This window comes from Notechis scutatus, chromosome 5 (genome assembly GCF_049901735.1).
Source record: "Notechis scutatus isolate UNSWTSFEM ecotype Mainland chromosome 5, rNotScu1.2, whole genome shotgun sequence".
Taxonomy (NCBI): domain Eukaryota; kingdom Metazoa; phylum Chordata; class Lepidosauria; order Squamata; family Elapidae; genus Notechis; species Notechis scutatus.
In genome coordinates, this window is record NC_142013.1 from 25,552,109 (window position 1) to 25,579,968 (window position 27,860).

At 33.9% G+C, this 27,860-nt stretch overlaps 1 protein-coding gene across 8 annotated transcripts in view; it reads left to right on the top strand.

Moving 5' to 3' along the window:
* NBEA (neurobeachin) overlaps nt 1-27,860 on the top strand; it is a 355,903-nt gene that overhangs the window by 292,058 nt on the left and 35,985 nt on the right. For all 8 annotated transcript variants that reach the window (XM_087966360.1, XM_087966362.1, XM_087966361.1 and 5 more), the window contains 4 exons: nt 2,077-2,217; nt 9,553-9,672; nt 14,953-15,105; nt 25,923-26,090. In XM_087966360.1, coding sequence (XP_087822486.1) covers nt 2,077-2,217; nt 9,553-9,672; nt 14,953-15,105; nt 25,923-26,090 — 582 coding nt within the window. The remainder of the gene's footprint in view (nt 1-2,076; nt 2,218-9,552; nt 9,673-14,952; nt 15,106-25,922; nt 26,091-27,860) is intronic.

A 27,860-nucleotide genomic window follows, 5' to 3' on the forward strand; every position in this document is an offset into this window, starting at 1 on the left:
AATAAATTGAGGCAAATTATCAATTTCCATAGGAAATCAGAAGTTTCTCTTTCTTATAAAATTGTGGATAACTATGAAAGCAGCAAGAGTTTGATAATGTTATTAGAATTTCCTAGAATATGAAAAAGGACATATTTTTCTGTGTTTTCTTTATTGTGCTACTACAACTTTTTTATTGTACTACTACTACAAGCTACTACAAGCTTTCATAGTATATCAGTGTTCACTATTCACAGCATATTAAGGGAACCAATTAGTGTAAGAAAACTTAAAAAATCATTTTCAATATACTAAATAGGCCAAAAAAGAGGAGGATCTGTTCAATTTTTGCTTTCTAAATAATCTTTGTTTATATCCTGTCTATTTTTATAAACAACTGAAGATGGTAAACTTATTTAATACTCCTTCCTCTGTCTATTTTCCTCACAACAACAACTTTGTGAGGTGAGCTGGGCTGAGAGAGGCTGGCCCAAGGTAAAATATGTATAATTTTAAAAAATACCATCAGTTGTCACAACTCAAACGAATACTTTAGTAACCATACTAGACAATGACACTTCACTTTCTTAGGCACTAGATGACAGATCCATACTAAAATACAGATACAACAAGATTTTCACACGTAACAAGCAACAACTGAAAAGTGATACTAACATAGAATCATACCCTCTAACAAACTCAAATGTTTACATTTACATCATTAGCGCTACCACAGGCCCAACAACTTCACATACAAAATTGGAGGTGCCCTTACATTCTCTTCCCCCATTATGGTATGGACCACGATCTATCTGAAAAAAAAGCTGATGTGGTTTCCATCTTCAAAAAAGGAAATAAATGATTCCAGGAAACTGCAGATCAGTTACCCTAACAGAACCCGGGAAGATTAATAGAAGCCAGCCTGTGTGTCCAGTTCTGGTCACCATGATACAAAAAGTTGTTGAGACACTAGAAAGAGTGCAGAGAAGAACAACAAAGACGATTATGGGCTGGAGGCTGAAACATATGATAAACAGTTGCAGCAATTTGATATGTCTAGTCTAATAAGAGAAGGACTAGGGGTGACCTAATAGCAGTTTTCCAATATTTGAAAAGCTGTAACAAAGAAAAAGAGGACAACCTATTCTCCAAAGCACTGAGGGCAAGAAAAAAAGTAATGGATGGAAACTTATCAAAGAGAAATCCAACCTAGAATTAAGGAGAAATTTCATGACAATGAGAACAATCAGTGGAATGGCTTACTTTCAGAAGTTGTAAGCATCCAACATTGGAGGTTTTAAAGAAGATATTGGATAAACATTTGTCTGGAATGATATAAAGTTTCCTGCTTGGGCAGGAAGAAGAAATAAAAGACCTCCAAGTTCCCTTCCAAGTGTGGTATTTGATATTCGGTCTGCCAAACACCCGGGGATTTTATGTAGGACAAATAATGAACAAACATAGGTCAAAAGAATTAATGGATACAAAATTGACATAATAAAACAAGGACCAACAGGATAATTTAACTTCCAAGGATACCCTGTTATAGATTTCAGAATAAGTGTTTTCAAACAAGGAAACTTAACCAGCACAGTTGAGCAAAGTCTCAGCAAACACAAGTATGAGTTGAAAAGATACTTGTGTGTCTCACATGTAACTTGTATCTGCAAAATTACCATCTTCCTATTTTCTCTCTCTCCCCCCCTCTCCCTCCCCCGCCTTACTTCCCTCCCCTACCTCCTATCTCTATCTTTTATTCCAATTTAAATCCTTCATGAATTTAGCTACCCATGAAGTGAGCTATAGTCTTTAATAAAACATGTTAGTTTGAAAAGATGCTACACATCACATGCTTTTTTTCCTTTGAGATGATCATGACATTTGTAGATGTATCATACAGAAGAAGTACCGTGTTTAGTAATTCAGGCTTCTCACATGAAATCCCTATTCCATCTCAGGCAGTCCAACCATATTACAGTAAAACAGAATGAGTTATCAGTTTTTGGCTGTTGAATGTCATATACTGTGAATATTAAAGAATGTGGAAGAAAAATGGTATGCAGGTTTATAAAGCTTTCTTATTTATTCTCTTTACAGCCCATTGGTGCTTTAAACCCAAAGAGAGCTGTCTTTTATGCAGAACGCTATGAGACATGGGAAAATGATCAAACTCCACCTTATCATTATAACACTCATTATTCTACATCTACATGTACATTAGCCTGGCTTGTTCGCATTGTAAGTATCTTTCATATCTTTATAGATAAAGCTGTCTGCTGTCTTTTGTATTTTTTAAAAAATGTGGTTTAATTATAGAACTGAAATTTTAGGGAAACAAAGCAAGTCAACCTTAAGAACAGAAGAATCCTAATATTCCAGTGCAACCATTATCTAATTACAATTACCTAACAGAAAGAGAAGGCTCAAAATAGGAATTAATATAATGAGGCAATATGATTACTGACATAACAAGGCCAACCCAAGGAATTACAATGTTTGGGGTAACAGTGTCCTATTCCTGCTCACACATGCATGTGTCACAGGTAGGTTAAAAATTTCATTTGAAATTTTCCAAGAGTCTTCTGACAACAGACGAAGCTGGCAACGGAGTAAAATAATAAAGTAACGTGTTTTTGAACAATTCTTAAATATGTTAACCTTGATTGTGATTCCAAGATTATTAGAAAGCTAGAATTTCTCTATAATCAGGTCAATTTTTGGAAAGTAGGGGACAAGGGATCTCCAAAAGTTCTACATGATAGCAAGAGTCACTGGAGGAGTATACAAGGAATAAAGAAGAAAGACAAAATGGGGCATAGTCCAATTTCAAGCCAAAAATGTATATTAGATATTATTCTTAGAACATGAAGACTATTGCAGTGCAGGAATTGAAGGACCCAGATTAAGGAGGAAAGACCTGCCAATAAACACTTAAGTCTAGAATGAAACTACAATAGAACCTCTGGTCATGACCATAATTCGTTCCATAGCTTTGGTCGCAACCCGATTTGGTGGTGACCCGAACCTAATTTTGAAAATTTGGCGCTTACAAAATAATGGCGGAGAAGGGGAAATTGGCTGTGGGGAAAAAAATGTGAATTTTTTGGTCAGAACCCGATTTGGTCATGGTCAGAAGCATTCGTGACCAGAGGTTCTACTGTACCCGATTCTACACCAGGAGTAATATTTCATCCATTTTCAAGAAAGAGTGGATTAGAAAGTATTCATTTAAAAGGCATTTCAGGCTCTACCTATTCTACCACAAAATACCTTTTTGTAGACCATCGTCACCAAGGCCAGAGATTGGGACTATTCAATAATTCTAGAAATGGGACTCAGAAAGACAGGGGGTGGGGAGACAGTTGAACTTATGTCAAACTTATCATCATGCTAACTATAGAACTGATGCAACTGAGTGCTAAATCCATAAATATGATTCTGAAAACTCAGAATAGAAATCAACTGACAATATATGTAAGGCTTTTTTATCATTACAACAATGCATAGAAAAAGCAGAACAAAAAAATAGACAGAAAAGAATATGATTATTGAGGAATCTGATCCACCTTTGTAAGTGAGCAAATCTAATTTGTACATCATTGAACAATACATGGATCAAAATGCCATCAAAATTCTTCAATTTTTATTACTTTAGCTTGGATTTCAATCTCTTTCTTGATAAAACAAATATGTATTTCACATGAAGGGAAATGTAGATGTTTTACATCAAAATATTTTGGAATTTAATGCACAATTATGGATGTATTTTATTAAATCCATTGTGCATCAAATTCTACAGTATTTTAACTTAAAATTATGTGGCAATTTTTTTAAATAAGGAAAAATACTTTCTGAATATTAGAGGAATAGTGATTATTATGATTATGACTTCATATTTATAACCAACACTTCTATGTACATTTTTAATGTGTAAGCTATGTGATAACTGTAGATGAGTCTGCATAGCACAGTTGTTAAGGATTAAAAATCCAAAAGATAGACACATTACTGTGTTATAATAGCCCCCCCTATGGAGTTCAACTATAGGAGGTTTAATCCTTCACTCAGAATCTTCTTACTTTCTATGTTTGTCTCTTAAATAATTTTGTCATGGAAGTTATAATTACATTTTAACATAATTCCCTGTAATTACCCTTGCTGCTTTAAAAAAAATAATCTGCACTTCTTATTTACAATCTCTGCTTCTCTCTGCTTCAAACCCATCTCATTTAAAACTCAAAATAAAGATATGCAGTGGTATACGGTGCTTTTAAAATGCCAACTTTTTTTTAAAAAAAAATTGATTCCTACTAATAGGAATTACATTTGATAGTGTCAAATGGTTTATTGAAAGCTTACCATTGATTTATACACAGATTTTTTTAATTAGAAGTTAGTATAATAGAACTGTGCAAAATAATCCAAAGGTGTCTTGCTTTGGTGCCTATCCTGTAGAAATGTCAGCTGTGCAAGGACACACATGTTCAGCAACATGAGGAGGTGCTTCAGTTGTATTTAGTGAGGCTCTGAAGGGTTCTTGCACAAAGCTCCATTTCAGCAGAAATGGAATGGAATATTCTAGAGAAAGGATGGCCTGAATAGAAACTCACCTGCTGAGTAATATTCTATTTCATGTTATTTATTATTTACTCATTATAGTATATCCAGCCCTCTTTCCATTTACAGAAAACACTGCAATGCTAACATTTTGTTTTAATCATGTGTAAAGTAATGTACATAATAGTATCTATATCTATCTACCATATACTTTATTTATTTATTTACTTACTTATTTGTATGCTGCTTTTACTATTTTTACAAATAATTCAAAGCAGCGAATATATTTTACAATTCACCTTCCCCCTAACATGAGCTGAGTTGGGCTAAGAGAGACTGACTGGCCCAAAATCACTCGGTATTGTGGCCCATCGGCTGCCAGCAGAGCTAGCAGCAGAGTCAGACGAGGAGGGGGAGCCTGGGCCAGCTTTGGAGCCTTTGGAACGCTCTGATGAGGAAGCAGAATCAGAGGCAGATGCAGAGCTGGGACCTTCTGTCCACTCCCAGGTGGAGAGGAAGCTGTCTTCAGGGCCGGAGCTGAGTGAGGGGGAGGAACAATGTCTTGCCCCCCGTCAGAGTCTGAATCTGTGGGGGAAGATGAGCTGGAACAAGAAATGCCAGACATGGAGAGGGTGGCTCTGTTGGCCTTGGAGGAAACTGGGAAAGGGCAGAGTCAGTCCAGACAAGATTTTTCTGAAGTAGTAAGGCCTGAAGGCAGGGAAGAACAGGCAGGAGGAACATGAGGGACAGAGTTCAGGTGAGGATCTAGGAGCACCCCCTCCTGATCCAAGGGCCCGGCAAGTGAAGAAGAGGTGTGATCAGCGCAGACTGAGCTATCTACGTGCGAGGAGAGTGCCCTGACCATCTTCACAAGGCACACCGGGGGGGATGAGACTTAAGAAGACGCTGTGGGGAGGGGCATTTGTAGGAATAAATGCTGAGTTTCTGAAATGTGCGTGCCGACGTTTGAACTGGCCAAGAGTCCTTGCATTCCTGTGGGCGTTCTGGACTAATTACCTGGATCTTTTGTCCCTTGAAGTCCTTGATTTGCCCTTGATCTGCCAAATACCTTTGGATTTATTGCTGAGCAGCCTTGGTGCAAACAGCTCTAGGCTGGACTAATTGCAGCTAGAAGCTGCCTGAGGTTTGTGTGGGATTTTGTTATCATTCTGCTCAAGACTTGCCAGAAACGGAGCATTTGGGGAACTTTTGAGCAATAAAGGGGTGGTTTGAACTGCCAGCTGTTTGTGTGATCTTTGTACCGTGTCCTGGGTCATCACAAACAGATGGGGCCCATCCCAGATGTGTGTATACATAGAGAAGAGAGGAGAGAGCAATGGAAGGCAATAAGCCAGCTCTCAGGGAAAAGAAGAAGTAGACGCTAGCCAGCCCCTCCTCAGCTGGGAAATAAATAGTAGGGGTTTGGGTGTGGCCTGCTGCCACAGACAACCATTTGTTTTCCAGTGTACATCAATCAAATCAGAACCAGGTTTGTCGGGGCTAATTGCTCTGTATTTGGGGTGCCAACTGAGTCTCCCTGCTGAGAAATAATACGGAGTGAATTTGCTTCAGCCGGGGTGAACAGGGACTGTTCCTGCCCTGTTTCAGAAGGGGAAAAGACTCTCATTTGTGATTAATTATTTTTGGTTTTGTCTATCCAATGTGAATCAAGACTGTTCCTGCCCTGTTTTAAAAAGAGGGTTGTTTTACTCGTGAGTAAGTGGTTTCTCACTGCTTGTGAAAGCTGGGTCAGAACACCCAGCTGGCCTTCATAGCTAAAGCAGAATTTGAACTCACTGTTTCTCGCTTTCAAGCCTGGTGCCTTAACCACTAGATCAAATTGGCTTGTCATATACATGAATATATGATAGAAGAATACATGAATATCAATCAGTCCAAAACAAATAAGCTGGACATGGCTTCTAGCAATATTTGCTGAAATAAATCAATAATTTGGTTTTATCACATCCCTCTTGGTAACCTGAAAGGAAACCAGTGACACTTACTGCATATGTTGCTAATTATATCTTGGTGAGAACTGACTTATGATCAAGATTGGGAGTTCTTTAGAGCTTAGAAATTTAGGAGACCATTCGCAAAGGATTTATTTGTTTTTTTCTACTGTCACTCTCATTAATCATCTGGTCCTTTAAATGATATGAAGGCAGGCACTTTTCTCTGTTTTGCTTGATCAAGCAGAAGAAAAATATGATTCAAGTTCTCCTTTTCCAAGTAAAAGATATTCCAGCCCTTCAGATTTACCTATGGACTTGGTAAGCTACTTAATACCCTAGTTACAATATCATCACATCCTATATTCCTAACAGATTGTTATCCCCCTCTGCCACTTACCTACAGTATGAATACAGAAGCAAAGGCCATTCTGATTTAAAAAAAAAAAAAACAGAATGGGAGGAATAAATTAGGGCTGCCATAACTGAAATATAAAATTCTTGACAAAGATGGTTAGCCACAAAGAAGTCCCTCCCAAAGTTTCTTCTTTGCTGTGACCTTTTAGTCACCTCTTCCTGCTGCAGCCTAGATATGGAAGCTCTAGCAAAACGCATCTCTCCTTTCTTGCTCTTCTCTGTCTAATATAAGTTATTCAATCTCAGAAGACAATATTTGCCCCAAATAGAAAAGTAGAGCATGGCAAGAAAAAAGAGCTTGCTTACAAGTCTCTCACTTCTTTGGTTCAAGTGCCATGCAATTGGGCAGGCAAGATATTCAGGGCATCCACTGCATCACTCACTTCATCCGGGATGGAGATACATAGCTGGGATATAGAATAGCATGGCATGGCATGGCATGGCATGGCAAAGAATTAATTGTTTATTGGCCAAGTGTGATTGGACACACAAGATATTTGTTTTGGTGCATATGCTTTCAAGATACGTATGTCAAGATTCATAGGTATAACACTTAGAAATAGTCATAGGGTACTATAAATCATACTAGGAAACAATTAGCAGCTTGTTGGTGATACCTCATCCCATGGCGACAGATGATTTCAATCATTGGTTTCATGTAGATGTTAAAAAGGAACAGAGAGAGCATCGCCCCTTAAGGTATGCCACAAAGAAAGGGCCACGAGCTGGACCTCTTGTTCCCTAATAACATCAGTTGGGACTGGCCTCAGAGGAAGGAGGTGAATTAGCACAAAACTGTACCACCCACCCTCAATTTCCTAAGTTAGCCCAAAAGGATATCATAGTCAGTGGTATTGAAAGCCACTGAGAGGCGAAGGAGAGGAAGGATGAATGCATCACCTCCACCCCCGCTCCTGCTAGAGGTCATCCATACATGCAACCAATGCTGTTTGGGTCCTGTATCAGGGGGTGAATCATGACTGAAAATGGTCCATTTCCTCCAAAGTCCTCTGGAATTGCAACATCACTATCTCCTCAACCATATTTCCTAGAAAAGTGAGAGACTGGGAGAAAATTGTCCTGCATGATAGGGTCCAGTGGTGGCTTCTTGAGTAGGGGGCACACTAGCGTTTCTTGAAAGGAAGCCAGAAACATCCTCAGACAAGGATGAATTGACCATCATTTGGACCCACTCACATGATACCTCCCAGGTGGTCTTAGTCAGGAGGGGCATGGATCTAATATGCAGGTAGTGGCATTTGCATTTCACAGCATCCTTCCCCGGGTCCAATAAAATCAAATCATTCCCTGTTAACAGAGTAAGTCCATTCCCTAGGCATCTCCATAGGACTTATACTTGGTATTCAATTGTGAACAAATCCAAGCAATTTTATTCTAAATCAGCAGTTCTCAACCTTTTCTTCACCATGGACCTCCTTTAAATACCTTTTGTGGCCAGGGAGCATGGCCCCAGGCCCCCAAGACTTAACTCAAGATTTAAATCATAACATTTTTCAAGCCTTTGTCAACCCCTTGTGATGACATCGTGGCTCCTCAGGCATCTGCAGATCACAGGTTGAATTTCTGGAGCATCCTCCTCACAAGATATTATACCAAGGATATTATTGTGTAGAATTTTTATTTATGTATTTATATCCTTTACTATTTTTATAAATAACTCAAGTTGGCAACTATAACTAATATTCTGGACTATATCACAAATTATGGAAACATTTTGTATTTAAATTTAAGTGTGAAGTCCATTAAAGTTGCATGGCTAGTTGGATTTGCACGCAAATCCAGCATTATTCTATTGAGCATTGCTGCAAATTAGAATAGTATTGAGATATCTGCACCCTTTAGAATAGCAGTGAACAATATTTTCATGCTTAGGGTCTGCACTTAGTAGATAAGAAAGATGAGGGATGATGTCATAATGTGAAATGAGAGAGCAGTTATATTAAATAGGTGGATTTGTTTACAAATGGGTTGCCAGGATTAACTTTTAAACTGCAGGTTGAGGGATATACAGTAAACGTGATATTTTGTTTTCTTATTTCAATACTTTTCAGGGTTTTTTAGTTCACACAATAGCTTTATTGTGCTGCTCACTGAAAAACAGAAATTTCAGTAACAGTTGAGAATTGCAGATTTCATTGCTGAAAGTGGGTAACAGGAACAGGACAAAATCTGGTATAGCAAAGCTATCAATCATGCTTTAAGGCATTGGAAAATAGAACCATTACTAATCTGATTTGTAATAATATCAGCTGATGGTTCAAACACAAATTCTGAATAATTTATTTTTTGTTTCTACACCATGATACGGGTATATCTTAGTCATTTTTGGCATGCACTTCTTTGTGCTGTGTGACTAGTACAAGAGTTTCTCACAAACATTTTGTAACTAACTGGCTGAAGAATTAAGCATCCTTGAGTCCTGGTGACTTCATGGACATGTGACTGATAGAAAAAAAAAACTGAGATTATTTTGTTTAACCAGAACCATTCTGAAATAATTACTAAGAAGAGATTTTCCCTTATTAAAACTCAACCAAAGTACTGAACTTACATTTGAAACTGCATTTAATGATATATAATATTTGCAGAATTCTTACAAGTACATTGTCTCATTTTTTAATGGTAGGAGCCTTTTACAACTTTCTTCCTCAATGCAAATGATGGTAAATTTGATCATCCAGATCGAACTTTTTCTTCAGTGGCAAGATCATGGAGAAATAGCCAACGAGACACTTCAGATGTCAAAGTAAGAAAAATATTTTCTATGTACTAATAATTGGGTGGCTGTCAGTATGGTTACATACTACAAATGCAAAATGGGGGTGTGGGAGGAGGTTGTATTTCACATAACACAGAAAAGAAAGTTGTATTGGTATCATCATTTTTAAATGCCTGTTTTGCATACAGTGATGAATACAAGCTTTCCCAATATTTGAGCTATTGAAAGATCTTTTGTTCCTGACAAAATAAATAAATAATCCTATCCCAATTTATAATCAAATAATCACAGAATGGAGAAAAGCCCAATAAATTGTTCTTTCCTGCTGTTAACTCAATATTTGGCCCATTCCATAAACACAGCAAGATTGGATGTGACCTTAAAGTGTTATATTGTTATAGCTTTTCTAGCATGAGTTTTCCATCGCCTAGGGCAATTAATAAAGCATTAATGACAAGATACATTTAAAATGTATGTTTTGTGTAAGCCTTAGCTTTTACCACATTGTGCCTCAGGATATTATGCAACAATACACATTAGATTAAACTTATATCTACATAATACATGGAAAAGACTAGAGAACAAGGATGCTTTTTGAAGTATTACCATGCACTCATTCTTGCATAAATAGATTTTATAAGTGTTTATTGTACTATAAAAACCATGATTCTTGCTTTATATTAAAAAAAATAAGGTCTTCTCCTGATTTTCAATTAGGAGCCTAGAAATCCCATAAAAATATATACTTATTACATATGCAACATTTTTTAAAAAAATTATAAATATCGTTCTTCATTCAATTATATCATTATATGCTTGCTTGAAATCAGAAAATATATTGAAATTGTTTACACATTGTAAATCCCTTTTAGGTTTTTTTAAATGTATATTGCTAGAATTGTTTCTAAACGTTAGAAACATATTCTATACGTTAGGAGCGTATTCATACTAATGCTACTAGGAATTACATTATTTATACTGTATATTGAATTTCTGTTTTGACTTAGGAGGTAAGAATAATTGGTTGAACAAAAGAAAGGTAAACTCATAAAACTATTACTGGGTTCTTTTATTGTTTGGATTCCATTGGAAATCTATGTCCTTTGATATATAATTAGCATAGCGTGGAAGTGATGGTTTTTCACCTGCTATGATCAATAGCAATATGTGCATTTAATGCACACATTTTTGAATGAAGAATAAACAACATATTTTGTTGTTATATAAAATAGAAGAATAATGTTTGGAGAGTAGAATCTATGCATATTTCTGGAGGCTGAAATCACTTTTTTGTTCACAACTTGTAAAAAGTGGTGGTTGGCACGAAACTTTGATTTAATATCTCAGTCCTCTCAGAAAGACAAAATGCAACATTTTCTTATCAGGAATATTTGTTAGCCATCTATTTTTTTCCACTAACATTCACTCTAAATATATAAAGTAAATACTAACATGAAAGCATCCATCTAGTTTTGAAGACTATTTACCCAGGCAAAAGCTGCATATAATATATTATTTTGAAATGGTTTATTACAAACACTATAAACTTAGTTCTCTGATCTATGTATAAATCTTTAATACATTTTTCAAACATAGTTTAACAATTTCAGAATACATAAAGTTCTATTAAATTACTAAAAAAAAGTTAAATTACTATTAAATTTTGCTCTTTTCCCTTCTCCATACACACACACACACACACACACACACACACACACACACACAGAGTAAGTATTTACTGGCTTCTGTTAACTGCCATAACCTTACAATCAACATCATGTTATATGTATATGTTGAATATATAAAAGTCTAATGAATGTTAATCCTAAAGTATGACTCATTTTCCTCCTTAATGTTGATCAGGGGCCTTCATGAAGTATTCACTCAATAAAATAAAATATAATTACAATTAAAGCTAATTAAACTGATTGGATCTTCCATTTGGGGAATACTCACAACCAATTTATTTAAATTATATGTTTCTGTGTTTGAAAAGGAAATGACATACATATTATCCAATCCAATCATGACTTGTTATTTTAAGAACAAGTAGATATGTGCCCCATATATCCCCTTCTCTCTTCTCATGCAATGAGAAAAGATGAAGATGTTTCCACTATTATTATATTTTTAATGGAGGTTTCCATTATTATAGATTTCCAGAAAGGCTACCATGTATCTTATATAACATAGGACAATCTGCTATTTCAATAGCTATCAAAGTTTGTGTTGAAGCAAAGTACTCTATTTGAATTCAAGATTTGGGAACCTTGTGATTGCCTATCACCAATAAAAACCCAAGCAGTTGATTAAATAGATTCATAGGTCATCTTGTTAATTATTTCATTATTATATTACATGAAATGTTTTATAAATTTAAATTATGATTTTAAATTTGGAGACAAACAATTCCTGGGTAAATATGAATTTTCTTTTGGCTTATGTACTGTATTTCTTTTCTGTAGACAGTTACAGCAATACCTTAACAGTTTTGGATATTGTATATGAAACCATGTTTTTCTTTAAACCAGGATAGTTTGATATCCTGATATAAACTGAATGACCTATTTGCCTTTTGCAAAACAGCAAAAAAGTTTGTTGCAGAGTTCAGTTGTAGTATACTGGCCTGATTCCCTTAAATTTCAAGACTAAGCTTACACCTACCCATTTTCGTAAAAAACCATAGCATATGAATTTGGATATTAATTTTGATTTTCAAAATCAGAAAATTAATTAGGAACAAAAGACACATACTGCCCTAATTGGTACATTAGTATGATAGAGTACCCTGCATTAAGAAGTATAGTTTAAAATATACTTGTAAAGGTGCTTTATAGAGTAAAGAAACTGTAGTGTAATGTTACTTTGGAAAGACACCGCTCTAAAGTGCAAAAGTATAATGTTCAAAAACTCACTTTTGAATGCCGCTTAAACATATTATATTGTTCTTGGACAAGTCTGTACAAATCAGAAAAGATTGCTAGAACAAGATGTCATTGAAGTGACATATTGTAAATTAATAAGGGTAATTGGCATTCTTATAACTGAATCAGCCAAGGTGATTATTAAAATAATGGTTACCAGGGGAACAACTTGAGTATGGGAGAGAAAAGAATAAAGAGAATGGAGGCCTGAATATTTAATGGAAATATATTAAGGGAAAATATCTGCATTGAGTTTCATTTCTGCACATAAAATTGCCTAATTTTTCATAGATTGAATGAATCTCAAATTTATAAATTGGAAAATGTACTTAATTTCCTCTCTTTAATTCAAAGACATAAGACACAAGTAACACTAGTAATAGTACTTTGGGATTGTAACAGAGTTGGTAAAATAAACTAGAGAAAACATTTAAAATTGATCATATAAAGTTGGCCATATATATTTGATAAATAAAATATGAATAAATGAATAAAATAAAAAGTATTTAAAGACATAAAATGTCTATTATAATATTTTATCCTTTTTATCTTTTGAATCTTTGTAATTCTTTAATAAAAATGTCACTTGAAAAGTAGCTGCTTATTAAACATTACAGTTTTGCATTCTCTTACTCTATAGTGGAAGAAAGGTGACAACTTAAAAAAATAGATAGAATTATTGAGTTTATTTATTTTAGAAGCTTCTACAATTCTCCAAATGAAATTCAAAATGATAGCAAAGCAAAACATTATATAATATGTAAAAGTTATATACTACAGAATAGAATGGCAATAAAAAGCCACATTAATGCTGTACAAGAAGCCAAGAAATAACAGGATAGTTCCTTAGAAAAATAGACATAAAGGCTTATTTTCAGGAATGTATACTGTTCTATTAACCATGTAAAATATGAAAGGTTATTGTTAAGAAATTATTTAATTCAATTTTGAATCCACAAATATTCTGTCTGTCTGTGTGCACCACATTTTAAGAAAGATACAGTAAAAGTGGAACATGTGCAAGAGAAGGATGGTGTGGATGATCGGGAAATTGAAAACCAAGTCCTCTGAAGAGAGGGCTGCAGGAATTCACATGTTTAGCCTGGAAACTGGGTAGATCTAGCATTTTTTAAAATATCAAATATTGTATAGAAAAATATCACCTGAAATAAAAGACATGGAATACAGGAATGCAGATTCTATTTGAGTATTAGAATTAGCTTCCAACAGTCAAAATAGTCTGATAGTCATAGATAATTTCCAAGTGAAAGCTGGACAACCATATGTTGTGAAACGGAAAAGAGTTCAAAATGGAATGGAATGTGTTTTAAATTCCAGACTCTGACAGGGAAGATTCAAAAATATGATTGACTGAAATGTCTGTTCTGACACATTAGGAGATGCTGCTGCTGATGTTCAGGTTTCTTGGATTCATCAACTTCACATAAAATATCCACATAAGCCAAAGATCCCCCAAATATCAGTGGTGTCTATAAGGTTGTCTGCCTTTGTAGGGAGAAGGGATGAATTGGAACTCAGAGCAAGGGAAGAAGGCTTGTCTGTTCTTGCATTCCCTCTTTCATCTCAGTCTGGAGCTTGGGCCATAACCTTACAAGCATGCCTCAGCACTTAATATTTATGCTTATCCATTATCCATCTCTGAGGTAATGGAAAAGTCTTTACTATCCTCCCCTGGCATTGGATTTCGAGAATGAGGGTTGTGATTACTAGCCCTCTTCATAGGATGAATTTTTTTTTACCAAATAGGATGATTTTTGGTTCAGAAGAGAAGGTTGAGTGCTTTGCTAAAGCCACTACCAAAAAATGAGATAGGGTTTGTTATGCATGATTAGTTATTGGTAATCCCATGATATGTCCTATTAAACCAGCACCCCCCAACCTTTTGGGCACCAGGGACTGGTTCCATAGACATTGGTTTTCTGTGGACCACAGAGGATGTCGTTTGGTGTGCTACCTACATCCCACAGATGGGGCTTTGCTTGTTTGCATGGTCTGGTTTCTGGCATTTCTAAATCTCACAATGTGGCTGTTTTTAACTGATAATAAGGATGTAATTGTTTTGTGTATAGTTATAGAAGGCCTCTTTTTTCTCCTTTTGAAAGTTAAGAAAAAGGTTTCCCAATTCCTTAGAACTGTGTCCACCAATCAAGACTCTGATAGACCGGAACATAGTATTTTAATCTATTAATAGAGAAATTACTTAAGATGTTTTAAAAATACAAATATAATGTAGTAAGTCATGTAAGAAAGTTGAACTTCAAAATTAAATGCAACAATATAAGATTTCTTGAATAATTTTGTCTGGGCCAAAAACTGCAGATTTTGCATGATAAATAATAAAGCTTGTTTCTTTTGTAAACAGGAACTAATTCCAGAGTTTTACTATCTGCCAGAAATGTTTGTCAACAGTAATGGATATAATTTTGGAGCCAGAGAAGATGAAATTATTGTGAATGATGTTGAGCTTCCCCCTTGGGCCAAGAAGCCTGAAGACTTTGTCCGCATCAATCGAATGGTAAGGATTTTTTAAAATAAAGCTTGCTAACAAGTCCACATAATGTATAAACTAATATAGCTTTGTATTTATTTACTGTAAAGCAACAACTGAAAACATAAGAAAAATATATTTTAAAAAACACACATTCAAAGGAGTTATTTGATTGCAACTATTCTGTATTACTTGTATTACCAGTTACTGGGCTTTATGCAATGATTTTCACTGGAATTTTCTTAGTGGAGGCTTATGATAAAATCATAATTCCCTCAATAAATTTAATTATTTTGTTCAACCTGATAAAGGTTCTTGCAGTCCCCAATAAAAATGCCATTGATTTCCTAAATAAAAAGATCAGTATAAAAAATATTACGGGCTAGGATTAGTATAGAAAAGTATTAGCATTATATATACTCATATCTAATTCAGTCTCAGTTTAATCCACAAATGAAACACAATTATATCTCAAATCCATATTTTTCTGAATATTGTGACAAAACTTTCTAATCAAAGCAGTGCACAGGAAAATATATTTATCAGAAAAGTTGTAGTAAGAAAAAATGGAAAACGTGCCAATACAAATATTACATTTAGAAAGGCAAATATAAAAATGCATATATTCAGGAATAAAGTGGTTCAGATGCCTTCCCTGTATATATGTGTGCGTATGCAGCTGCTTCTCTGGCCTTTCAAGCTGAATTGTGTATTTATGAACACACACATAAAATTATATTTTTTTTCATCTTAAAGATTACTACAAGACTCCATTGCTTTTGCTGAAAACAATTAATAGATACACCTCTGGAAAATGTTTTTGGGATACAATATTATTTTCTATCTATGTTATCATATATATAAAACAATAGTTTTCTAACCAGTATTGTGGAGTGGTGAAGGAAAGGCTGGAAAGACTAAATTCTGGTCCTTCTCAAACTGTATTGTGAGGAAAACTGGCAGGAGGAAGTAGGAACCTCAAAGGAAAGTAATGATATAAATATTTACAAACAGACAAACATTTGACAAATATTAATTATATAATCCCAACAGTGCTTTTCCAAAAGGCACAAAAATCCAATAGTTAACTGTATAAAGGATACAATCAATCAATCAGAATAGAGCTTGGAGGTCTTCCAACCCTCTGCTCATCATTCAGACAAGTGAAATACAGTTCAGTGAATCTTTTTCCAGGAGTAAGTTCCATTATACAGATAGGATTTGCTGCTGAGTAGGCATACATTATAAATATAGAAAACAAATTATGATTATATTTAATACATTTACTTTACATATATATATATATATATATATATATATATATATATATATATATATATATATATATATATATATATATATATATATATATATATATATATTTTCAAGCCATTATTAAAATAATAAACATAAGAGAGTTAATTATATATGCTTCAAATAAATGTAAAATTATCCATCAAACCCAGATGGCTGAATATAATGGTTTTATGTCCATTATGTTTTATACTCTAAATTAGAATTTATGGGTGCTGAATCTAATAACACTATTTAAGGATTACTTGTTAAAGTGCATTTCCCAGAGCTGCTTTCTCTCTGCATAAATCAACATATTACAGAGGCTCTTCATAATTTATCCAGTAGTATAGTAGCATCCATTCTCTTTTGTAAAAGAAAATGCTTTCTTAAGCATTTTTATGTCAGTATTAGATTTCTATGAAAATATTACAAATGGTTCCTGTCTCACCTATTTCATTTCATCTATAAAAGGTCTCTTGCAAGATGACTGGAAATTTTACTCCAGAAATAGAGTATATATTTTGTGTCCGACAGCAAAAGATAGTAAGAAAGTCTACTGAAAGGCCTTCTTTTGAGTCCCTGGGAGAAGTTTTTCTCAACCTTGCAACTTTAAGAAGTATAGACTCCCAGAATTCCCAAAGCAATTTGCTGGCTGAAGAATGCTGGGAGTTGAAGTCTACACATCTTAAAATTGCTAACGTCATGAAATATCTCCCTGAAAAAAAGCAATTAATCAGAATAGAATATAAATACTGTATGTGTATATCGATATGATTTGGTATAAGGCAATTCTCGGTGTTTCTAACCTACAATTGCCAAGGATATTTATAGTTCATTTGCCAGATAGAATAAAGAATCTGTCATTATATTTTCCCAAATCATTAGTTAGTTATGGTTTTTTGAAATACAGCTTTAAATTGAAATGGAAGACAATTGCATTGATTGTTTTGATTAATATAAGCTCTCATTCAGCACATAAATCATATTTAATAAGTAACAATTCCATTCAATTCTGTTCAGTTGTCAGAGACTGTTTGGACAAATCCCTGCATTTTTCTTGGCAAGCTTTTCAGTAGTTTGCCATTGCCTCTATAACAATATACAGTACAATAAAACAAAAGAAAAACCACAAAAACAGAAACACAGAAAATATAAAGTGTGGGAAAATTAATCTAAGGGTGTTCAAGCTAACTTCTCTTCGGTTTGCTTCAATTACTCTAATTTACCCCACTTTCCCCTAGAAAGTCAGTATAGGCTTGATGTCAGCTCTATGTGATAGGTCAGGTCACAAAACAAACAACTTTCTGGAGCTGTATTTTATTGGTATAGGCTGTACTAACTAAAATCTTGAAAACTTGACAACATTTTCCCCCATGCTTCTTTTACTCAAGACAGTTAAGAGAGCTAGTTTGGATTTCTTTCTAACGTTTTCTTCCTGTCAAGCTTGCTATCTCTCATCACATAGTTTCTCCAAGGTAATCTCTGTGGCTCTCAAGCTTAGATAACTATCCATTGTTTTCTGTAATAAAGAGAATTTCAGTGCAATTCTCTGCAATCTTCATTTCTTTCAGTCCTTTGTCATCTAGCAATTCAACAGCCCAACCTCTTTCCCTGCTACTTTTTAATTTGAATATATTTAAATAAGTTCTTACCAGATGGTCTCTCTTTCTGTGGTATGCTTCTTAAATTATTTTATTATTATTTCCTTAGTACAACTTTACACTTTGTCCCCATATATTATTTTATGTCCTTTTGTCCTTCTCATAACAACAGACTTTCCATTTCTTGCAGAAAAGCTTCTTGGGTTTTATAGCTTCCTGAACACTATAGAAAACCATGTTGGTTCATATTAAATTAGTCATAGTTTGTCTTAAACTGTGGAATATATTTTTGTTGAATCTTGGTTGGTTGGTTGCTGGTTGGTTGGTTGATTATGTGCCATCAAGTCAATGTCTTTATTGATCACATAGATTTTTTTCAGGACAATATGTTCCTAAATTGGTTTTTCAATGCAGTCTTCACCACTGCATGTAAGTTCACCCACCCTGCTGCTAGTAATCCTTTCTGTGCTTCCACATTTCCCAACATTGGACCCTTTTCCAGAGATTAATAAACCAATTTAAGTGGTTTAAAATAAGCTTCCGATACTGTGAAGAGATTTGTCTCTGTTGACATTTCTTTTCAGTCTCTTTTTCATCAATCTTCTCATTATGAATGGTTTCTTCTTTTGTAGCGAAATGTGATTTGTGTAAGACTGTCATAAATTTGTATACATCCTAAATAGTAATAGTATCATAATCACCATTTTCTATTGTTTTCATAATGGTTACATCTTGGTCACTTCTTAGGAGTTAATTTAAAGATAATTCTTGTCTGGTAAGTTCCAAAACCCAATTCTTCTAAAGCACATTAATTTAAGTTATTCAGAAATTTGGTTTCTTTGTCATGACTAAGGCATAATGTGCCCAATCTATGTGAAACCTCCAATTATTACTTGTACTCCTGATTTCATTCAACATCTCACAATTGTCCTTGATACTTTAATCAGTGGATGATAATATATCTCTAGATCTAATTTACGTTTGTGTACAGATATTGCCACCTATAGTTATTCTACGGAGGAAGTTAGTCCCCCCCCCCCCCCATATGTTAGTTTTATATATCAGCAACACTTTCCCCATTGTAGTCTTCCATCTCCTGGCACAAAAATTTGCATTCATAAATTAGAATTCTTAGTTCTTAATTTGGAGCTTTCCAGTACTAGCAGAGAAATAACTATACATATGCCCTCCCTCAAATATTGTTCGCGCTATATTTGTCTTTTTTTGTTTTGTTTTGTTTCGTTGATGTGACAACTCCAGTACTTACCCCTTGTAGTATTTCTTGAAATATCCACACCTTTCTAACTGGATGCTGCCCAGCATCTGTCATCTTTCCTCTAGGGAAGCACAGTTCTACCATATTTTTCATGTTATACAGCAGCAGCCTGTCTCTACTTCACTTTAAAGCCTGCTCTTATACAAGTTTGACTTTCTCCCAATGCTTCCTAGTGCCACATGAATCTAAAAACTTCAACTTGATGCCTCTAAATGGTCCTGCACTCGATCAGGATAACATACTTTTCTTGTTTCTCCTTGATTTCAGTCTGATATCTAAGATGGAATAGATATCAGATGTTGGACTAGAAGACCTCCAAGGTCCCTTCCAACTCTGTTATTCTATTCTATTCTTTCCCCAAGATCATGATGACATCACAATAAAAATGATATAATCCATCACAATATTTGCATAAAAACATGATACCTTGAAACAAACAAAATGTTCAAAAGTTATATTTATTTTGTTAGCACTTAGCTACAGCAATAGCATTTAAACTTATATACCACTTCATAGTGCTCTACAGTGCTCTCTAAGCGGTTTACAGAGTCAGCATATTGCCCCAACAATCTGGGTCCTCATTTTCCTGAGCTCAGAAGGATGGAAGGCTGACTCAACCTTGAAACTCTGAGACCCGAACTGCCAAACTTCTAGCAGCCGGTGATGAGCAGAAGTAGCCTGCAGTACTGCATTCTAACCACTGTGCTACCTTACATCTACATAAATCTAAATTATCTTTTAAATTATATTAAAGTACGCAAAATACCTTTACAATCCTCAAGGCATATCACAAGTTTTGAGCACTCTTAATGTTTGGAAATTGAAAATTGAAAAATTTGGCACACCCTAACACATGGTGGCTCTTCCCACATCCATCACCCGTTCCAGTAGTTAACTTGTTGCCTAGTCCCTGGAGATGACCAATTACTGTACTCTTCCCTACTTTACTCTCCTGCTAAAACATTATTGTACAAATCTCTTGTTACCCTCTGTTCATTTGTTGTGATTGCCAGATGTCATTTTTTAATAATTACTCCAATAACTCTCAGAATACTTTCTGAAAAAATAAAAATCCATTATATTTATTTTAAATATGGAGAAAACTTCTATAAATTTTAAAAATTAAAAATATATCAAAACAAAACAATGCAACTATGGGGGAAAAACCAACACTTTCATAGGCTACATTAAAGCATTGCACTCTTATGAGATCACACAAGATTTGGACATTTTCACATAACAGCTCATGATATTGTGGAGAAAAGATAAAATATTTAGAAAATGGGAGATAATAAGAAAACGTGCATTATAATAATTGATGAAGAACATCTAAGTTACTTCTTCCTTCACTATAGATTATTTTCATACAGTTACAACTTGGTACATGAGTTCATTCCAATTATCCCTGAAATAAGATGATTTGATATTTACATGAAAAACATTGAGATTCCCAGGTTACTTTTTAACCCTAAAAAACTGTAAAAATAAACTAGCAATTGGTGACTGACAAGTTATTTAAATGTGATTGTGCCTGTTCAAAAAGTGAGGATGTACACATCAACAAAAAAGAATATCAAGATCAAGGGAAGTGATAGCATCATTCTATATTACACGGGTGATGCCACATTTGGAATATTGTGTCCAGATCTGGTCATCATAATACAGAAAAGATGACAAAGCTCTAGAAAGAGTGCAGAGAAGAGAAGCAAAGATGATCAGGAATCTGGAGGCTTATTCCTATGAAGACCCTTTCTTCATAGATGGTGGGGAGCCATGATGTAGCCAATACTTGAAGGATTGGCACTGGGAATATAGAATCAATGTATTTCTCATAGCATCTGCAAGTAAGACAAGAAGCAATGGGTGGATGCTCATCAGATAACAGAAAACAGATAATCAGAGTTAGAAGGGACCTTGTAGGTCATCTAGTCCAACCCCCTGCCCAAGCAAGAGACCCTACACCATTTCTGACAGATGGCAGTCCAATCTCTTCTTGAAAGTCTCAAGTGATGATGCTCCCACAACTTCCGAGGGCAAGCTGTTCCATTGGTTGATTGTTCTCATTGTCAGAAAGTTTCTCCTTATTTCCAGGTTAAATCTCTCCTTGTTCAGTTTCCATCCATTATTCCATTATTCAGTCAGAGAGAAATCCAACCTAGAAATAAGGGAATTTTCTGATACTAATAACTATTAAGCAATGGAACAGCTTGCCTCCCAGAATTATGGATGGTCCATAGCTAGAGGTTTTTTAAAAAAAGATTGGACAACCATTTTCCCAAGATGGTACAAGGATTCTTGCTTTGGGCAGAGGGTTGGACTATGTCCCTCCAAGATCCTTTCCAACCATGTGATTTTATGATTCTACAAGTTCACAGTTATTAATATATCAGCTTTTCCTAGTTTATGCTGGCTTTTAGTTATGCTTCTTTTATACAAAGTATAAAGGCCTACTTTTAATTACCTTTAATGCCAAAAATGCTGAGATATTTGGCAAATTATGTCATTTGAAAATAAAATATTTACCAGATTCCTTTTATATTCTTTGCTGGGTATCCTGATATATATAAATGCTGTTGCATTTTAACATTTACATATTAAAAACCCTTTTATATAGAACATTTTTAAAAATCTCTATTCAAGACTTTCCCAGTTTTGCAGATAATCACATGAAAATTAGAGGACACTGATGGTTACTGATTTCTTAAATTCATAAATTAATGGTGCATTCATATTTAACAGTATATGTACATATGTGTGTGATTTTGTGTGCATGTGTGAGGTGTATATTATTGAGCTCCATTCTGTTTGTATTGGTCTGCTATATATGAGAGGAATACTGTAGTACTGCATAATAATTTGATCCCATCTAATTTAGAAAGCATTTTGCAAACCAAATAATAATATTTTATATGTTTTAACTGAGAAATAATCTCTTATTGGAAAAAAATCCTGTACAAATTGCTTTCATTAAAAGGCTAGAGGAGTGATTACATTCAGTAACTTTTAGGATGTGTTTCAGTGGATTTTAAGAGCATTCAATTTATACATCAGTGATTGTTGGCTCAGTTTAATTTATCCATAGCAAGCTGGACTGATTACTACTGACATAGCCATGAAACATTAATAAAGCATTGTGTTCAATGCTAACATGATTATGGCCTGACCTCAATGATGTCACAGAGGACAGAAACAGTAAGTGTTCCTGCTAACATTACCCTAATGCTGGGTTCATCAATCATAATCTACCAGTTTACAAAAAAGGGAAGAAAGCTTTTCACAGATGTGACTTCGTAGTCTTGCTGAGCTTTTTGATCCCAGAAGACTTGTGGTGGCATGAGAGTCTGAAATAAAACAGGTTCAGAAACAATCCAAGCATGTTAAATCAAAGTAAGAAACTGTAATGTAAAACACACAGAGACACAGTAAAGCCTTTAAAGCAAGCATTTGTAATTTCAAGACATATGACCTGTTGTAATCCAGGACTAATTATGACAATGTTTTGATTATTTAAGGCACAGTTTGTAGTATGCTACAAATTGCAGTGCTGAATATAACAAACAGAAAATGTACTTTCAGATTCAGGAAATGCCTTCCTCTACCTAATATACAAGTTTTGTCATTTAGAAAGATGGAGTATATAGACATTTTATAAAAGTCCAAGATCACATCCATATTCCATATATTTTTCTTCCTTCCAATTTGCTTCTTAAACAGTCATCTATTTATGCATATTACTCATATCTTGTCCTTCATATTTTCCATCTTTGCCTTCTATTTTATCTTTACAATGACATTTGAATGTGATATTTTGGTCATCACAGTTATTTGATTAAAGGAGGCCAAATGGCTATAGGTAATCCAATAGATTCTTTTGTTCAATAATTACTTAAATCAGGATCTCAATAATCCTAATACAGTATTTTAGCTTCTATATTTGCCAAAAGCCTTGGATGTGATTCTCAAAAGTTCCTTCAAAAGTTACTATAAAGCTGTAATCGTTCACATAACAAAAATAATAAATATATTTAGAGTATTTGATTAGATTTAAATAAGAATTTCATGAATTTACTGTAATTTTAATTGAAATAAAAAATCAGGTTTAGTTTTGTCATCCGCAAAGTAGGCCAGCTTATTCTGTATCTCTAAGTTAGTATCATTTATGAACAAACTATAAAACATCAACCCCTACACTGTTGATCTCCATATAAATTTGCCTATTGATTTTAAACTTGTGATGGCCTCTTCTTCATGCCAAAGAGATCGGTAGTAACGTGCAGTATTTTCTGTAACAGCACCCTTTGAGAAAATGTAATTAATAACATACAGTAAAACCTTTATCTAACTAATGAATTAAGGGAGGTATTCATTATTCCTAATTGCCTATTGTATGACTGTATTACCTGCAGTAATATTATTACCACAAATTACAAATTTGGGTCATTTATGTCATTTGCATTTATAATGGAAAATCTATTACATCTGATGACTGTTACATCAAGGTCTATTAAATAAAAAAACCATTTTATATAATAATTATGTAATTCCTCACAATCTTGTTTAATGGGAGCATACACACACATACACACACACAAATCTAGAATTGCTGCCATTCTTTATAATCCTATATTTGTTTATTCTGAAGCAAAATTTACTGGATACAGTTGGGCTAGCTTCCATTTACTAGGGCAAACAATTGTAACAATGATTTAAGAAGAAAAAAATGATTGTAAGTTTTTATTTTGTTTAGCTAATTTTTTGCAGAATGTATTTTTCTTAACTCCTATTTAGCGTAATGTAATTTTCAGACTAGTATGGAAGACTTCTGGCAAATAAAATCATATAGCTCTGACTTAGTCAAGGCTATATTTCTACTACTAAACTGAGCATGCCTTTTTATTCTAAATAATTTCCATCTGAAACCTCTTCATGCTCATGGTCTATGTATAGAATGGTTAATGCAAGATCAAATGGTTAGTGTTAGAAATATTGAAAAAATGGCTGAGGCAGGAATAAAACATAAGACTTCAAAATCTTGCTGTTCTCTATCCACCCAAGTTTCGTTTTATGAAATTCATAATAACTTGGTAATGTTTAAATTCATAAATCAGGGTTTGTTTTAAATATACATCTACACCATTCTTCAAGAGTAGAAAAATGGCATAATTTTACACACTGTAAAATTTAATCTGTAATTGGAAGAAAAGAAGAAAAATTGGAAGAAAATTTTACAGTTTGTGCTCTACAATCCAGCTAATCTGGAATAGTGCTTTTTAAACTGATTGAAATCCATTGCATTACAAAGTTGATTTTAACAAATATTCTAATGAATTGGGAGTGGGAACAAAGGCTTTCGCTGCATTTGAAGAATTACATAGCCATTAAGAAGCCCTAAAGCTCGTTAGTATTCTTAATTTTATAACTTGCCTTATTTTAATTTGAAAATATGGTAGACAGGGATAGGAATATATTTTTTTAACAAGGTAGATAAATGTGACAGAAGGGAATTTAGTAAGAGACTAAAGATAAGATAGGATAGGATAGGATAGGATAGGATAAGATAAGATAAGATAAGATAAGATAAGATAAGATAAGATAAGATAAGATAAGATTTATTGTCACATTTTGCTGGGAACACAGCAGGACAGATTAAAAAATGATGCCTGCTCTCAAAAGTGGAATATTATTATTATTATATATATACACACACACACACATTTCTTCATTTTGAAAGAAAAATTAAATTTTTCACGTATGTGATGAAAGATACCTGACGTGATTATTTGGTGGTCTAATATAATACAAGCCTAAATACAGCTATGTGTTTGCTTTTGCTATTACTATTGCTATTATCATCCTTGTGAAAAAGATCTTGAGATAGGAAGTGTAAACTTAATATGAATCAACAGAGTGATAAAAGCAACTGTAATTTTATTTCATATTCATTTATTTATTTAGCCTGCATCAATCCAAGCGTAATGTCCAACCCAAAATAAATAATAGTTCCAGTTTATTTTGGTTTGGTCAGATCCCGCTCAACTAGTATCTAAATCTTGATGTAACTTTGAAGGTTTCAGAGACAATGAAACAGATTCCAAGAATGTACCAAGGATCATCAGATAACAAAACTTCCAAAAATAGCTTGAAAGACTAGAGCGTGTTTAACCTTGAGATGAAAAAACTAAAAGGAAATATGATAGTGTTCTTGAAATACCTAAAAGGAAGTTATACCTTTTGTCATTCCAAGGTTCAGGAGACACTAGAAAGAATCTGAAAAGCATATTTTAATTTTTACAGTTGAACCAATAATATGTGGAAATGGCGGGGTCCCCTAAACTGGTTCTTTTAAAGCTGAGTCTCAATTGGTTCAATCAAAGATGCTTTGATTTGGATGATTGCGCTAGACTCTATAACATAAAATAAATATTTTTAGTACTTCTATTGAGGTTTCTCAACAAGCTCTCAATAGGGCAAAAAGCATAGATGAAGAACTGAATGCCAATAAAATCTCACCAAAACATGTATTTACAAAGTTCATAGCAAGCATATTAAGAATTTTAAAGGAAATTCTGAGAAGACCATCTTATGCCACTGGTTTTGGAAAAAAGAAAAAAGAAAATGATACCTGTATAAGAAGCATTTTTTTTCCTTTTTCATCTCGATTTCATTTCTAGGCTCTGGAAAGTGAATTTGTATCTTGTCAGCTTCACCAGTGGATTGATCTCATATTTGGCTATAAGCAACGAGGGCCAGAAGCAGTGCGGGCACTTAATGTTTTCCATTACTTGACATATGAAGGTTCCATAAACCTTGACAGTATCACTGATCCTGTACTCAGAGAAGTAAGTACCTCTGGCTCACACTTTTCCCTTCAATTATTATAAATGTATCTTAAAATTATTAATTACTTCTTTTCATTTTTTTAAAAAATGGATTATTTTGTTTTATTTTGTAATCTCATAATATAGTCCTCAATTTATAACAGTTCCTTTAGTGACCAATTGAAGTTATGACGACTCTGAAAAAAGTGACTTATGACCATTTTTCACATTTAGAACTATTGCAGCACAGTCATGTGATCAAAATTCAGCACTTGGCAACTGACTCATATTTATGATGGTTACAGTGTCCCAGGGTCATGTGATCACCTTTTGCAACCTTCTGACAAACAAAGTCAATTGAAAAACAGAAATTCACTTAAACATGTTACTAACTTAACCATTGCAGTGATTCACTTAACCACTGTGGCAAGAAAGGTAATAAAATGGGGGCAAAACTCACTTAACAAATGCCTCACTTAGCAATAAAAATTTGGGGCTCAATTGTGATTGTAAGTCAAGAATTACTGTACCTCAGAACAAAAATGTGCCTGTATAACTGCACTTGATCAAGCTTATTTGTTGTATCAAAAATTGTCATCTGTATCTTGAATAATTGATTCAAGGCAGTGAAAGATGGAAATCTGGTTTAAAAAATTATTTCTGTTTTGAGGTAATATGAAACAACATATATGTTATTCAAATGTAGATTAGATGTAGGAGAACTTCACTGACATTACAAATATTCCTTTGGATTTTCTAAAGTTATATTGATTTAATCAACAAGTGAAGTTAAAATGGGTTGCCGGTTTTTTCTAACATGTTATATTTAGTAAATTACTAACTAGAAGAGTTGGACATTTTGAAATTCATACATATGTACATTTATTATACATACTATGTTGGATTTTATCTGTTTATTTATTAATAAATACACAGAGAATAAAATAAACTGTGCATAAGAATGCAGATTTCTTTTAACATATGTATAGTATTTTATAGTACTTTTGTAAAAAAAAAAAAAAAAATGGTTTCTGCAAAATGTCCTTTCATGTATTGTCTCCTAGCTTCTCAATTCATTTTAGAAGAATTATTATTAGATTAATGTGGAAATATAAAACATTCTATAAAAAGATTAGCTTTAGTTGAAAAGTGTGAAGATGCAACAGCTGCAAGATGAGTGTTGTTGTATTGAGGCTGCATACATAAGCTTCCATGCCCTATGATATCTGCCATCTGTTATTATGCAAAACAAGCAATAATTTATACAAAGGCAATAGAATACTTGTGGCTTTCCCCCCCTGAAAACCAAGAATCTGGAAATTTACAGTTACTGTAATTACTTAATTATCTCACAAACTAAATACTACATTATATTTCTATAACATTTCTACAGTTTAGGCTATGTTGTACATTATGAGATATTAGAACCCTATATCATGGTAATTAAAGGCCTGCATGGATTGTATCTAATTTCATATAGTCATTGAGAAAGTTGAAATATTTTTTATCTTGCATTTTAATATTGGAAAGATAGGATATAAATTTAACAAATAAATACTTTAAATGATTTGGATCTAAATTTAATTCATCATCCAAACAAAGTGATTCAATTTTTTTTACTACCGGTTCTGTGGGCGTGGCTTGGTGGGCATGGCAGGGGAAGGATACTGTAAAATCTCCAGTCAAAAATGGTATTTGCTGGTTTTCTGAACTGCTCAAAATTTCCACTACTGGTTCTCCAGAACTGGTCAGAACCTGTTGAATACCACCTCTGAAACAAACTCAATGAAA